The sequence below is a fragment of the Oncorhynchus keta genome, chromosome 17, assembly GCF_023373465.1.
Source record: "Oncorhynchus keta strain PuntledgeMale-10-30-2019 chromosome 17, Oket_V2, whole genome shotgun sequence".
In the NCBI taxonomy this organism is placed as follows: Eukaryota; Metazoa; Chordata; class Actinopteri; order Salmoniformes; family Salmonidae; genus Oncorhynchus; species Oncorhynchus keta.
The window spans coordinates 61,448,314-61,464,565 of record NC_068437.1 but is presented as its reverse complement, the minus strand read 5'-3'; the positions used below and the strand labels follow the sequence as shown (position 1 = coordinate 61,464,565).

The 16,252-nt window shown below is 44.6% G+C and overlaps 2 protein-coding genes across 3 annotated transcripts in view; both read left to right on the top strand.

Annotated features, from left to right (window-relative positions):
• Positions 1–114: 114 nt before the first annotated feature.
• LOC118396020 (protein FAM180A) lies at positions 115–5,736 on the top strand. Of its 2 annotated transcripts, none has more exons than XM_035790166.2 (3): positions 115–505; positions 739–818; positions 3,313–5,736. In XM_035790166.2, exons 1-3 carry the CDS (start codon positions 430–432, stop codon positions 3,664–3,666), a joined length of 510 nt encoding a protein of 169 aa, XP_035646059.1. In that variant the 5' UTR covers positions 115–429; the 3' UTR covers positions 3,667–5,736. The 2 variants fall into 2 exon arrangements, with proteins under 2 accessions (XP_035646059.1, XP_035646061.1); XM_035790168.2 differs by having other exon boundaries at positions 719–818.
• A 1,815-nt stretch (positions 5,737–7,551) lies between these two features.
• Positions 7,552–16,252, top strand: part of kif23 (kinesin family member 23) — a 73,026-nt gene continuing 64,325 nt past the window's right edge. Inside the window, exons 1-5 of the mRNA XM_052467058.1 lie at positions 7,552–7,655; positions 7,873–7,939; positions 11,891–12,019; positions 13,964–14,069; positions 16,026–16,162. Coding sequence (XP_052323018.1) covers positions 7,642–7,655; positions 7,873–7,939; positions 11,891–12,019; positions 13,964–14,069; positions 16,026–16,162 — 453 coding nt within the window. The 5' untranslated portion in view covers positions 7,552–7,641. The remainder of the gene's footprint in view (positions 7,656–7,872; positions 7,940–11,890; positions 12,020–13,963; positions 14,070–16,025; positions 16,163–16,252) is intronic.

Genomic DNA, 16,252 nt, shown 5'->3' with positions numbered 1-16,252 from the left:
GCTGCCACTGTGTGGTGGAGATATGTTACAACAGTCTACTTCATTTTTTTGTGTGTGTAAATCGCAGGTCTCCAATCCTGGTCCTGGGGCACACAGGGTGTACCGAACTTTGTTTAACTACTACACATTCGGTCATAGGCTTAGTGATGACCGTAGTTGAATCGTTGAATTGGGTGTGTAGGCCTACCAACGTGATGGAACATAAGCCTGCACACCCAGTAGGTCCCTTAGGACCAGGATGGAACAACTATGCTGTAAACTTATGAGCCAACTGGCCCTCGTGCCTTTTTCCTAGGTGGAAGAATGTATGGCATTCTAGCCTAGACTCGTGGCTATCGGACTGAGTTTTATTGAAGAGTAGCAAAGGATAGACGGAGACAGTGAAATCATCATTGCAATCAGAGGTATACGGTCATAAAAGAGAGAGAGATGGTGGCAAAACCTCAACCAAGAGTTCTCATATGGGTCACCGTAGCGATGGTGTGGTGTCAAGATCTTTTAGAAGGTGAGTTAGAATTGTTTTTAAACTAACTTTGAATGAAAGATATGTTGTGTTTTGAATGCAATGCATTCATAAATGGATATAAAATAGATGGATTGTAATATCAAGATTTACATTCGCATGTAATTGAATACCGCAACAGGTTCTAAGTGGAAGTTGAGTTAAATTAAGTCCTATATTTCTGAGAGTAACATTATTCATTTTTATCATGAAAAGACCAACTTTCTCTCTCTCAGATGTGTCTGGTGCCGTACATGGCGGTCTTCCTTCCCAGGGCTTGGGCCAATCCATCACCGATTCAAACCTGATGTTTGAGGTTAGAGTTACACTTCTATTAGCCTGGTCCCAGATCAGTTAGTCAGTCTGGTCTTGTAGACAATTACCATCAAAGTCAGCAAGAAAGAACAAACAGATTTGGGAACAGGCTTAATTTATATGAGCATATTGTATTTTCTCTTTTGTAGTTTCTGTTTTGCCCCACCATCTGTTTCCTCAACTTCTTTCTTGTACACATGTTATTACACTACCTGACCAAAAGTATGTGGACACCTGCTCATCTACACTACCTGACCAAAAGTATGTGGACACCTGCTCATCTACACTACCTGATCAAAAGTATGTGGACACCCGCTTATCCATTAATATGGAGTTGGTCCCCCCTTTGCTGCTATAACAGCCTCCACTCTTCTGGGAAGGCTTTCCACTAGATGTTGGAACATTGCTGCTATAACAGCCTCCACTCTTCTGGGAAGGCTTTCCACTAGATGTAGGAACATTGCTGCTATAACAGCCTCCACTCTTCTGGAAAGGCTTTCCACTAGATGTTGGAACATTGCTGCTATAACAGCCTCCACTCTTCTGGGAAGGCTTTCCACTAGATGTTGGAACATTGCTGCTATAACAGCCTCCACTCTTCTGGGAAGGCTTTCCACTAGATGATGGAACATTGCTGCTATAACAGCCTCCACTCTTCTGGGAAGGCTTTCCCCTAGATGTAGGAACATTGCTGCTATAACAGCCTCCACTCTTCTGGGAAGGCTTTCCACTAGATGTTGGAACATTGCTGCTATAACAGCCTCCACTCTTCTGGGAAGGCTTTCCACTAGATGATGGAACATTGCTGCTATAACAGCCTCCACTCTTCTGGGAAGGCTTTCCACTAGATGTTGGAACATTGCTGCTATAACAGCCTCCACTCTTCTGGGAAGGCTTTCCACTAGATGTTGGAACATTGCTGCTATAACAGCCTCCACTCTTCTGGGAAGGCTTTCCACTAGATGATGGAACATTGCTGCTATAACAGCCTCCACTCTTCTGGGAAGGCTTTCCACTAGATGATGGAACATTGCTGCTATAACAGCCTCCACTCTTCTGGGAAGGCTTTCCACTAGATGTTGGAACATTGCTGCTATAACAGCCTCCACTCTTCTGGGAAGGCTTTCCACTAGATGTTGGAACATTGCTGCAGGGCTGTGCTTCCATTCAGCAACAAGAGCATTAGTTAGGTCGGGCACTGATGTTGGGCAATGAGGCCTGGCTCGCAGTCGGCGTTCCAATTTATCCCAAAGGTGTTCGGTGGGGTTGAGGTCAGGGCTCTGCGCAGGCCATTCAAGTTATTCCACACCGATCTCGACAAACCATTTTTGTATGGACTTCACTTTGTGCATAGGGGCATTGTCATGCGGAAAGAGGAAAGGGCCTTCCCCAAACTGTTGCCACAAAGTTGGAAGCACAGAATCATCTAGAATGTCATTGTATGCTGTAGCGTTATGATTTCCCTTCACTGGAACTAAGAGGCCGGAACTATGAAAAACAGCCCCAGACCATTATTCCTCATCCACCAAACTTTACAGTTGGCACTATGCATTGGGGTAGGTAGTGTTCCCCTGGCATCCACCAAACCCAGATTCGTCCGTCGGACTGTCAGATGGTGAAGCGTGATACATCACTCCAGATAACGCATTTCCACTGCTCCAGAGTCCAATGGCTGCGAGCTTTACACCACTCCAGCTGACGATTGGCATTGCTCATGGTGATCTTAGGCTTGTGAGTGTTGCAACCGAGGACAGGCGATTTTACGCACACATTTTTATGCACTACACGCTTCAGTACTCAGTGTTCCCGTTCTGTGAGCTTGTGTGGCCTACCACTTTCGGCTGAGCCGTTGTTGCTCCTAGATGTTTCCACTTCATAATAACAATACTTACAGTTGACCGGGGCAGCTCTAGCAGGGCAGGAATTTGACAAACTAACTTGTTGTAAAGGTGGCATCATATGACGGTGCCACGTTGAAAGTCACTGAGCTCTTCAGTATGGGCCATTCTACTACCAATGTTTGTCTATGGAGATTGCATGGCTGTGTGCTCGATTGTATACACCTGTCAGCAACGGATATGGCTGAAAATGCTGAATCCACTCATTTGAAGGGGTGTCCACATACTTTTGTATATATCGTGTATCAAATCAAATCAAATGTATTTATATAGCCCTTCATACATCAGCTGAGATCTCAAAGTGCTGTACAGAAACCCAGCCTAAAACCCCAAACAGCAAGCAATGCAGGTGTAGAAGCACGGTGGCTAGGAAAAACTCCCTAGAAAGGCCAAAACCTAGGAAGAGAGGAACCAGGCTATGAAGGGTGGCCAGTCCTCTTCTGGCTGTGCCAGGTGGAGATTATAACAGAACATGGCCAAGATGTTCAAATGTTCATAAATGACCAGCATGGTCAAATAATAATAATCACAGTAGTTGTCGAGGGTGCAGCAAGTCATGTGTATCTTCCCACATTTGATTCTTACCTCTCCATACAGTTCTTGTTGGGTGGAGTAGAGATCGACAAAGACAACAACATCGCTCTGCTGGACCTGGAGATGGCATCTATGAGGCAGGGACGAGCTTTCCTGGCTCACATCAACGACAACATCCCCAAGACGCTCTCTTCTATGGAGCAGATGGTGAAGGACCTGGAGGACAAGAGAGGGCCTCTCCCTCTCGCCCAACCCCGCTTTGAGAGCCTCATCCTGGGCATGGTCTACTCTGCTCACCAGGCCAAGCTCCAGGAGAGAGAGAAGGACCAGGAGAAATGGGGAGAGGTGCTGATACGTCTGGCTAATATTACAGTCAACGAGCTGCGTAGACTGGAGACCATCACAATATTCACGTAGATTAAGATACAGACTGTTCATTAGCCTGGTCCCAAGATTATAATTATCTTTTTTTAATACAGTGTACAAAAGGATATATACAGTAACAGTCAAAAGTTTAGACACACCTCCTCATTCAAGGGTTTTTCTTCATTTTTACTATTTTCTACATTATAGAATAATAGTGAAGACATCAAAACTATGAAATAACACATATGGACCAAAAGTAACCAAAAAAAGTGTTAAACAAATCTAAATATATTTTAAATTCTTCAAATTAGCCACCGTTTGGTATACAGAAGATAGCCCTATTTGGTAAAAGACCAAATCCATATTATGGCAAGAACAGCTCAAATAAGCAAAGAGAAACGACAGTCCATCATTACTTGAAGACATGAAGGTCAGTCAATACGGAAAATTTCAAGAAATGTGAAAGTTTCTTCAAGTGCAGTCGCAAAAACCATCAAGTCCTATGATGAAACTGGCTCTCATGAGGACCACCACAGGAAAGGAAGACCCAGAGTTACCTCTGCTGCAGAGGATAAGTTCATTAGAGCTACCAGTGTCAGGTAATCGGCAATTAACTGCACCTCAGATTGCAGCCCAAATAAATGCTTCACAGAGTTCAAGTAACAGACACATCTCAACATCAACTGTTCAGAGGAGACTGCGTGAATCAGGCCTTCATGATCAAATTGCTGCAAAGAAACCACGACTAAAGGACACCAATAAGAAGAAGAGACTTGCTTGGGCCAAGAAACACAAACAATGGACAATAGGCCGCTGGAAATCTGTCCTTTGGTCTGATGAGTCCAAATTTGAGATTTTTGGTTCCAACCGCCGTGTCTTTGTGAGACGCAGAGTAGGTGAACGGATCTCCACATGAAGCATGGAGGAGGTGGTGTGTGGTTCACACCCTGAAGCATGGAGGAGATGGTGTGAGGTTCACACCCTGAAGCATGGAGGAGATGGTGTGAGGTTCACACCCTGAAGCATGGAGGAGATGGTGTGTGGTTCACACCTTGAAGCATGGAGGAGATGGTGTGTGGTTCACACCCTGAAGCATGGAGGAGATGGTGTGAGGTTCACACCCTGAAGCATGGAGGAGATGGTGTGTGGTTCACACCCTGAAGCATGGAGGAGATGGTGTGTGGTTCACACCCTGAAGCATGGAGGAGATGGTGTGTGGTTCACACCCTGAAGCATGAGGGAGATGGTGTGAGGTTCACACCCTGAAGCATGGAGGAGATGGTGTGAAGTTCACACCCTGAAGCATGAGGGAGATGGTGTGATGGTATGGGGGTGCTTTGCTGGTGACACTGTCCGTGATTTAGTTAGAATTCAAGGCATCCCATCTGGGTTGAGCTTAGTCCCACTATCATTTGTTTTTTTAACAGGACAATGACCCAACACACCTCCAGGCTGTGTAAAGGCTATTTGACCAAGAAGGAGAATGATGGACTGCTGCATCAGATGACTTGGCCTTCACAATCATCCGACATCAACCCAATTGAGATTGTTTGGGATGAGTTGGACTGGAGAGTGAAGGAAAAGCAGCCAACAAGTGCTCAGCATATGTGGGAACTCCTTCAAGACTGTTGGAAAAGCATTCCAGGCGACTACCTCATGAAGCTGGTTGAATGCCAAGAGTGTGCAAAGCTGTCATCAAGGCAAAGGGTGGCTACTTTGAAGAATATAAAATTGATTTAGATTTTTTTAACACTTTTTTTCGTTACTACATGATTCCATATGTGTTATTTCATAGTTGTGATGTCTTCACTATTATTCTACATCGTATAAAACAGGAAAAATAAAGAAAAACATTTGAGTAGGTGTGTCCGAACTTTTGGCTGGTACTGTATATATTTGTTTAAACAAATTATCATCAGCAACAGAGGTATACAGAACACCGGAAACACAATTAATACTTTGAAACACAGTGGAACATTGTAAGACATATTTCAAACATTTGTGGTGTCAATCATGCTTGTCCATGTTTATATCCATTCCAGCATTTGCTTTGTTTGTCAATGGAAGTTTTGAATAAAAGAACATGGTTCGAAACAACTAAAATATAATAAATCAAATCAAACTTTGTCACATGCGCCGAATACATCAAGTGTAGACCTGTTTCCTCCAGCATCTTCACACGGTCCTTTGCTGTTGTTCTGGGATTGATTTGCACTTTTCGCACCAAAGTACGTTCATCTCTTGAAGACAGAGCGCGTCTCCTCCCTGAGCGGTATGAAGGCTGCGTGGTCATGACCAACACATCTGGATTGGAGCTGTGAACCCACACTTTCAATTGATCAATTTTAGGTAATAAGCTTCTAGTATTAACGTGCAGAGAACCCAGGCTTTTACGAAAGCAGAAATCAGTGAAGCAGATATCATATCAGAGCACAAGTCAGAATTGGGGCTAGCAACAGTACATGGGCCAGGGTGTACATGTACATTTCCACATATCATCAACAGTAAAACAATCAAGGTACGGCAGAGGAGAGCCTTCTTAGCCGGTTTCCTTTCTGACTGTGTGCTGGGTGCAGAAATGAAACAATCAGCAACGAAAAACAAATCACTCTTATTCAACACAAAACAGTTTGTCAACATACAGATATGATATCCGATGCCTCAACTCTAAATGAATGGAAAATACAGGCACAGAATAATTCCTCGTTATATGTACATATCTACCTCATTAACTCGTACCCCTGCACATCAACTCGGTACTGGTACCCCGTGTATATAGCCAAGTTATCATTCGATACTCATTGTCTATTTATTATTACGTGTTTTACTTTTCTCTATTTTATTTCTCTCTACATTGTTGTGAAGGGCTCGTAAGCATTTCACTGTTACACCTGTTGTTTACGAAGCATGTGACGAATAAACATTTATTTGACATTATTTATGGAAATTAGCAGTTATGGAAAAAGTACCTAGTTGTCATACATGAGTAAAAGTAAAGATACCTTAATAGAAAATGACTCAAGTGAAAGTCACCCAGTAAAATACTAGTTTAAAAGTCTAAAAGTATTTGGTTTTAAGTATACTTCAGTATTAAAAGTAAAATTATTTGCAAAAATATGCTTAAGTAGGCAATCCAAACAGCACAATTTTCTGTTTTTTATTTATTTATGGATAGTCAAGGTCACACTCCAACACTCAGACCTAATTTACAAATGAAGCATGTGTGTTTAGGGAGTCTGCCGCATCAGAGGCAGTAGGGATGAACTGAACCATTTTCCTGTCCTGTTAAGCATTCCAAATGTAATGAGTACTTTTGGGTGTCAGGGAAAATGTACGAAGTAAAAAGTACAATATTTTCTTTAGGAATGTAGTGAAGTAAAAGTAAAAGTTGTCAAATATGTAAATAGTAAAATAAAGTACAGATACCCAGAAAAACTACTTAAGTATTACTTTAAAGTAGCACTTTACACCACTGGAAATTAGACCTTTCCAATGAATTTATGACTGATGAAATTGACTCTTCTCAACACGAATACAAACATACACACTTTTTGGGTAACTATCACTTTAATTTAGGAACAAAATTGGAATCAAACACACTGATCGACATAGCTTATTAAACTCACATTTACTGTAGCTAGATGGTTGCACAAGAACAAAGAAAACGGTAGGGGGAAAGGGCAGACAGCCAGACTGCATGTAATGCATGTTCTTCAAATTACTTGATGCACGAGTTCAACATATGTGTTGAGCTCCTTGTTCTTCGTTTTATTGCAATTTCCATGCATACACCACACGTGTTGTGTGCCTAACTCTGTAAGTTACAGCTTCTACCCAGTAAGCGGCAGTGTTGTATAAATGGCTTTTATTTGGAAGTTCCGGACTTTTTTCGTTTACCAGAAATAGTTGGGAGGAACTTCCGTCGGTTCAGTCTCCGCTGATTGGTTAAATTTGAAAAATATTTAGTCCGCGAGGTAGAGGGAACGTTGGAGCTGGAAGCAAGAAATCAAACCATAACAATTCACCATGATACGACCTACGTGAGTAGAAAAAGTACAATTTCAATAAAATAACATTTTAATAATAAATCATGTTATTTGCAAATAACCGATATCTTTAGACCGCTATTTTCGTAATGTAAACCGCGTCAAGTTGTCGTTAGCTGGCTAACGCTAGCCGACCAGGTCAACTAAGGCTAAATTGGTCGAGTCGCTAACTTGGTTTCCTGTTGTTGGGTTTTTCATTTGATTTGCTTAGGAAGCATAAAACCCCCCGCAGAGCTGCTCCAAAGAAGCCATCCAGCAACCAGAAAGATCCAGTTGGCGTAAGTAAACGACAAAAACATTCCTTACTAACTAGTCAGCACATTTGGAAAAATGTATCTGCCACTGAGTTGGTTACTGTGATCGGGTTAATGATTTCCTCAATTCTCCTGCATGGCAAGAATAACTTAACTAAATCCATTTGGAAACAGTTATTTTATATATATCTATATATGTTACTCATGTGCTATAATAAAGCCACAGCAGAGCTACATGTATTGTATGTCTGGAGACAGGTGGGTTGGGATGTATTGAATGTCTGGAGACGGGTGGGTTGGGATGTATTGAATGTCTGGAGACGGGTGGGTTGGGATGTATTGAATGTCTGGAGACGGGTGGGTTGGGATGTATTGAATGTCTGGAGACGGGTGGGTTGGGATGTATTGAATGTCTGGAGACGGGTGGGTTGGGATGTATTGAATGTCTGGAGACGGGTGGGTTGGGATGTATTGAATGTCTGGAGACGGGTGGGTTGGGATGTATTGAATGTCTGGAGACGGGTGGGTTGGGATGTATTGAATGTCTGGAGACGGGTGGGTTGGGATGTATTGAATGTCTGGAGACGGGTGGGTTGGGATGTATTGAATGTCTGGAGACGGGTGGGTTGGGATGTATTGAATGTCTGGAGACGGGTGGGTTGGGATGTATTGAATGTCTGGAGACGGGTGGGTTGGGATGTATTGAATGTCTGGAGACGGGTGGGTTGGGATGTATTGAATGTCTGGAGACGGGTGGGGTGGGATGTATTGAATGTCTGGAGACGGGTGGGATGTATTGAATGTCTGGAGACGGGTGGGATGTATTGAATGTCTGGAGACGGGTGGGATGTATTGAATGTCTGGAGACGGGTGGGATGTATTGAATGTCTGGAGACGGGTGGGATGTATTGAATGTCTGGAGACGGGTGGGATGTATTGAATGTCTGGAGACGGTTGGGATGTATTGAATGTCTGGAGACGGTTGGGATGGGATGTATTGAATGTCTGGAGACGGTTGGGATGTATTGAATGTCTGGAGACGGTTGGGATGGGATGTATTGAATGTCTGGAGACGGGTGGGATGTATTGAATGTCTGGAGACGGTTGGGATGTATTGAATGTCTGGAGACGGTTGGGATGTATTGAATGTCTAGAGACGGTTGGGATGGGATGTATTGAATGTCTGGAGACGGTTGGGATGTATTGAATGTCTGGAGACGGTTGGGATGTATTGAATGTCTGGAGACGGTTGGGATGTATTGAATGTCTGGAGACGGTTGGGATGTATTGAATGTCTGGAGACGGTTGGGATGGGATGTATTGAATGTCTGGAGACGGTTGGGATGGGATGTATTGAATGTCTGGAGACGGTTGGGATGGGATGTATTGAATGTCTGGAGACGGTTGGGATGTATTGAATGTCTGGAGACGGTTGGGATGTATTGAATGTCTGGAGACGGTTGGGATGTATTGAATGTCTGGAGACGGTTGGGATGTATTGAATGTCTGGAGACGGTTGGGATGTATTGAATGTCTGGAGACGGTTGGGATGTATTGAATGTCTGGAGACGGTTGGGATGTATTGTATGTCTGGAGACGGGTGGGTTGGGATGTATTGAATGTCTGGAGACGGGTGGGTTGGGATGTATTGAATGTCTGGAGACGGGTGGGTTGGGATGTATTGAATGTCTGGAGACGGGTGGGTTGGGATGTATTGAATGTCTGGAGACGGGTGGGTTGGGATGTATTGAATGTCTGGAGACGGGTGGGTTGGGATGTATTGAATGTCTGGAGACGGGTGGGTTGGGATGTATTGAATGTCTGGAGACGGGTGGGTTGGGATGTATTGAATGTCTGGAGACGGGTGGGTTGGGATGTATTGAATGTCTGGAGACGGGTGGGTTGGGATGTATTGAATGTCTGGAGACGGGTGGGTTGGGATGTATTGAATGTCTGGAGACGGGTGGGTTGGGATGTATTGAATGTCTGGAGACGGGTGGGTTGGGATGTATTGAATGTCTGGAGACGGGTGGGTTGGGATGTATTGAATGTCTGGAGACGGGTGGGTTGGGATGTATTGAATGTCTGGAGACGGGTGGGTTGGGATGTATTGAATGTCTGGAGACGGGTGGGTTGGGATGTATTGAATGTCTGGAGACGGGTGGGTTGGGATGTATTGAATGTCTGGAGACGGGTGGGTTGGGATGTATTGAATGTCTGGAGACGGGTGGGTTGGGATGTATTGAATGTCTGGAGACGGGTGGGTTGGGATGTATTGAATGTCTGGAGACGGGTGGGATGTATTGAATGTCTGGAGACGGTTGGGATGTATTGAATGTCTGGAGACGGGTGGGATGTATTGAATGTCTGGAGACGGTTGGGATGTATTGAATGTCTGGAGACGGTTGGGATGGGATGTATTGAATGTTGGGACGGTTGGGATGTATTGAATGTCTGGAGACGGTTGGGATGGGATGTATTGAATGTCTGGAGACGGTTGGGATGTATTGAATGTCTGGAGGCGGTTGGGATGTATTGAATGTCTGGAGTTGGGATGTATTGAATGTCTGAGACGGTTGGGATGTATTGAATGTCTGGAGACGGTTGGGTTGAATGTCTAGAGACGGTTGGGATGGGAATTGAATGTCTGGAGACGGTTGGGATGTATTGAATGTCTGGGTTGGGATGTATTGAATGTCTGGAGACGGTTGGGATGTATTGAATGTCTGGGATGTATTGAATGTCTGGAGACGGTTGGGATGGGATGTATTGAATGTCTGGAGACGGTTGGGATGTATTGAATGTCTGGAGACGGTTGGGATGTATTGAATGTCTGGAGACGGTTGGGATGTATTGAATGTCTGGGTTGGGATGTATTGAATGTCTGGAGACGGTTGGGATGTATTGAATGTCTGGAGACGGTTGGGATGTATTGAATGTCTGGAGACGGGTGGGTTGGGATGTATTGAATGTCTGGAGACGGGTGGGATGTATTGGTCTTGGGATGTATTGAATGTCTGGAGACGGTTGGGATGTATTGAATGTCTGGGTTGGGATGTATTGAATGTCTGGAGACGGGTGGGTTGGGATGTATTGAATGTCTGGAGACGGGTGGGTTGGGATGTATTGAATGTCTGGAGACGGTTGGGATGTATTGAATGTCTGGAGACGGTTGGGATGTATTGAATGTCTGGAGACTGGTGGGATGTATTGAATTTCTGGAGACGGTTGGGATGTATTGAATGTCTGGAGACTGATGGGATGTATTGAATGTCTGGAGACGGGTGGGTTGGGATGTATTGAATGTCTGGAGATGGGTGGGTTGGGATGTATTGAATGTCTGGAGACGGATGGGATGTATTGAATGTCTGGAGACGGGTGGGTTGGGATGTATTGAATGTCTGGAGACGGGTGGGTTGGGATGTATTGAATGTCTGGAGACGGGTGGGTTGGGATGTATTGAATGTCTGGAGACGGTTGGGATGTATTGAATGTCTGGAGACGGTTGGGATGTATTGAATGTCTGGAGACTGGTGGGATGTATTGAATTTCTGGAGACGGTTGGGATGTATTGAATGTCTGGAGACTGATGGGATGTATTGAATATCTGGAGACGGTTGGGTTGGGGACCTGATCGAGCTTCATCACATTGAAATTGTGCCCATGGAATTAATCTAATTGGCTAACTATATGATCCAGCCAATGAAAACCATGTCTGTAAGTGTTTGATAAAGTGTCCCCCAAATTTCCTATGTAGTACACTCCTTTTGACCAGAACCCTACGCCCCCCCAGTCAAAAGTAGTGTACTAATATAGGTCAAAATTAGTGCACTAAATAGGGAATGCGTTATTTGGAGCTCAGTCTGAGAAAGAGTTGGGGGACGTCAGGCCACTCCTACAGGACTACTCTGAGGTGCGTCACATTGTAATTGTTTTAGCTGTAGTCGTTGTAATTGTTTTGATGCTGTCTCTCAGGTTTACTGTCGTGTGAGACCTCTTGGAGTGGAGGATGAGGAGTGTTGCATTGAGGTGATCAGCAACACCACCATCCAGCTACACGCTCCTGACGGACTCAAAGCCAACAGGAATGGAGAGTTCAAGGAGGTATGTTTGTCTGAAACCTCTGTGTGAAATCTTAGCCATTTCCGCTGCTGAAGAAGAAACTGAAAAGCATGAGTTGACAGACACCCTAAGAATGTAGGAGTGCATGTACAGCCCATATATTGGTTGTACCTGGCATATCTGGGCACTGATTAATGCTTCAATTGGAATGCAGTGGCTGTACAGTAAAATAATATACATGACGACAGAGCTCTTTCTCTGCGCTTCAGGTCGCTGTCATTTTAACAATGTTTACATACTGCTTTACTGATCTCATATGTATATAATGTGTTATTTTTATTTCTTAATTCCATTTTACTTCTGGATTTGTGTGCATTGTTGTGAATTGTTAAATACTTCACTTTACTGCCCCCCTTCTCTCCCCCAACAAGATTTAGATGCAAGTGGCTGTTCCACTGGTTGTCATAAGGTGTATGCACCAATTTGTAAGTCGCTCTGGATAAGAGCGTCTGCTAAATGACTTAAATGTTAAATGTTAAATGTTAACAAGCATTTCGCTACACCCGCAATAACATCTGCTAAATATGTGTATGTTGCCAAAATAATTTGATTTGTATGTGTTTTGTCTGACAGCTGTCCCATCCCTCCTACTAATTTGGCAACTTTTGCAAAAAAAAAAATAGTTGTCTGAGGGAAATGCTGGATACGACTTGATTTATTTTGAAAGATCAGATGTTGAGGAATGTAATACTTCAAACAGCCGCCGCGGCCAACACACTGACGGACTCCATTCTATGCACACCACAACTATCCTTTTCCACACAACACTAAGATCATATTTCATCATTGAGCGGCAGCGTAGCCTAGCCTAGTGGTTAGAGTGTAGAGGCGGCAGGGTAGCCTAGTGGTTAGAGTGTAGAGGCGGCAGGGTAGCCTAGTGGTTAGAGTGTAGAGGCAGGGTAGCCAGGGTAGCCTAGTGGTTAGAGTGTAGAGGCGGCAGGGTAGCCTAGTGGTTAGAGTGTAGAGGCGGCAGGGTAGCCTAGTGGTTAGAGGGTAGAGGCGGCAGGGTAGCCTAGTGGTTAGAGTGTAGAGGCGGCAGGGTAGCCTAGTGGTTAGAGTGTAGAGGCGGCAGGGTAGCCTAGTGGTTAGAGTGTAGAGGCGGCAGGGTAGCCTAGTGGTTAGAGTGTAGAGGCGGCAGGGTAGCCTAGTGGTTAGAGTGTAGAGGCGGCAGGGTAGCCTAGTGGTTAGAGTGTAGAGGCGGCAGGGTAGCCTAGTGGTTAGAGTGTAGAGGCGGCAGGGTAGCCTAGTGGTTAGAGTGTAGAGGCGGCAGGGTAGCCTAGTGGTTAGAGTGTAGAGGCGGCAGGGTAGCCTAGTGGTTAGAGTGTAGAGGCGGCAGGGTAGCCTAGTGGTTAGAGTGTAGAGGCGGCAGGGTAGCCTAGTGGTTAGAGTGTAGAGGCGGCAGGGTAGCCTAGTGGTTAGAGTGTAGAGGCGGCAGGGTAGCCTAGTGGTTAGAGTGTAGAGGCGGCAGGGTAGCCTAGTGGTTAGAGTGTAGAGGCGGCAGGGTAGCCTAGTGGTTAGAGCGTTGGACTAGTAACCGGAAGGTTGCGAGTTCAAACCCCCGAGCTGACAAGGTACAAATCTGTCGTTCTGCCCCTGAACAGGCAGTTAACCCACTGTTCCCAGGCCGTCATTGAAAATAAGAATATGTTCTTAACTGACTTGCCTGGTTAAATAAAGGTAAAATGTTAAAAAATAATAATAATTGAGCTAGTCATATTGGCAAAATATGCTTTCAAATGATGCCCACTGGACCCACTGGAAGAATAAAGTAATGGTGATGGTGGTAAGTCAAGGGGTATGAATACTTTCTGCAACCACTGTTAACCTATGTTTCATGTCTGTCATTAAAGCTAAACCAGGATGTGTCCTGGGATCAGACAGAAGGCCAGAGAGAGATTTGGGCTAACAGACGCTTTGCTTTGACAGACGCAGTACTCCTTCAAGAAGGTGTTCTGCATTAAGACGTCCCAGATGGAGTTGTTTCAGGATGTTGCCAAGCCCCTCGTGGATGACCTCATTCACAGTAAAAATGGTAAGGGGGGGAAAACCGGTTCCCTTTCATCTTCTGTTCTGTTGCCCAACAGCTGGTCATCTGTGATCAGAGGCTTCGACACTCTTCAGCTGCTGTTTGACAGGAAGATGCACAGGCCCCTGCAGTTTTCTACAGTGGGATGTTATTACAAGGTCCTGGTCAATAAAACCCTCGTGATACCCCTGTATTGGTATGTTAATGGGGGTGAACTGCATTCTAGATGGGTTGCTTAGCAACAACCTCAACTATGGTATTGAAAAAACTGACTGGGTTGGCTGAGATTGTTGACAATATGTATCTATAATTTGTCTCCAATGTTTATTGAAAACAAGATACATTTGCGCACTTCTCTATACATCGTTATAGTTGTTGGTTACCTAGAGAGCTCATTTGAACCATATTAGCATAGACATGACAGCAGTCAACACCTCAAAACAAGTCATGGTATCTACAACGAGATGAAACGAGCCACCTAGGATTCTCCACATGGCAGCTTGTTGTCATTGTAGCTCGCTGTCTGACCATGTTGCCATCCAGAACCATAACAGCACATGGCAGCTTCTCGTCATTGTAGCTAGCTGTCTGGCCTTCAGAACCATAACAACACATAGCAGCTTGTTGTCATTGTAGCTAGCTGTCTGGCCTTCAGAACCATAACAACACATAGCAGCTTGTTGTCATTGTAGCTAGCTGTCTGGCCTTCAGAACCATAACAACACATAGCAGCTTCTCGTCATTGTAGCTAGCTGTCTGGCCTTCAGAACCATAACAACACATAGCAGGTTGTCATTGTAGCTAGCTGTCTGGCCATCCAGAACCATAACAACACATAGCAGCTTGTTGTCATTGAAGCTAGCTGTCTGGCCTTCAGAACCATAACAACACATAGCAGCTTGTTGTCATTGTAGCTAGCTGTCTGGCCATCCAGAACCATAACAACACATAGCAGCTTGTTGTCATTGTAGCTAGCTGTCTGGCCATCCAGAACCATAACAACACATAGCAGCTTGTTGTCATTGTAGCTAGCTGTCTGGCCTTCAGAACCATAACAACACATAGCAGCTTGTTGTCATTGTAGCTAGCTGTCTGGCCATCCAGAACCATAACAACACATAGCAGCTTGTTGTCATTATAGCTAGCTGTCTGGCCATCAGAACCATAACAACACATAGCAGCTTGTTGTCATTGTAGCTAGCTGTCTGGCCTTCAGAACCATAACAACACATAGCAGCTTGTTGTCATTGTAGCTAGCTGTCTGGCCATTCAGAACCATAACAACACATAGCAGCTTGTTGTCATTGTAGCTAGCTGTCTGGCCTTCAGAACCATAACAACACATAGCAGCTTGTTGTCATTGTAGCTAGCTGTCTGGCCATCCAGAACCATAACAACACATAGCAGCTTGTTGTCATTGTAGCTAGCTGTCTGGCCTTCAGAACCATAACAACACATAGCAGCTTGTTGTCATTGTAGCTAGCTGTCTGGCCTTCAGAACCATAACAACACATAGCAGCTTGTTGTCATTGTAGCTAGCTGTCTGGCCTTCAGAACCATAACAACACATAGCAGCTTGTTGTCATTGTAGCTAGCTGTCTGGCCATCCAGAACCATAACAACACATAGCAGCTTGTTGTCATTGTAGCTAGCTGTCTGGCCTTCAGAACCATAACAACACATAGCAGCTTGTTGTCATTGTAGCTAGCTGTCTGGCCTTCAGAACCATGGCAACATTTTTAAAGCGGAGCGTTGTTTTGTTAGGTTGTCAGCTAACCTGTCTATCCACTTGGAACTAAACTGCAGGAAACGGGGAAGGACGACCTGAACTCTTCCATGAGTAACTTGTTTTCCATTGCAAAATGTTTTGCTACGGTGTGCACTAATGTATGTACGACCCTGGAATGTCTTCCCATCTGGTGTTGTATGTCTATTAATCAGGACGTTCTTTTCCTTCTCCAGGTTTGCTGTTTACCTACGGGGTGACAGGCAGTGGAAAGACCTTCACTATGACTGGGTCTCCAGGACAAGGGGGGCTCCTGCCCCGCTCCCTAGACATGATCTTCAACAGCGTCGGCCCTTACCAGGCCAAACGATTCGTAAGAGAAATAACTTAACTTTTTTGTTTTGATGTTTTCTTCTTCAAAGCTGGTCTAATGTCCATAATACGTACCATACCGTGTGTTATA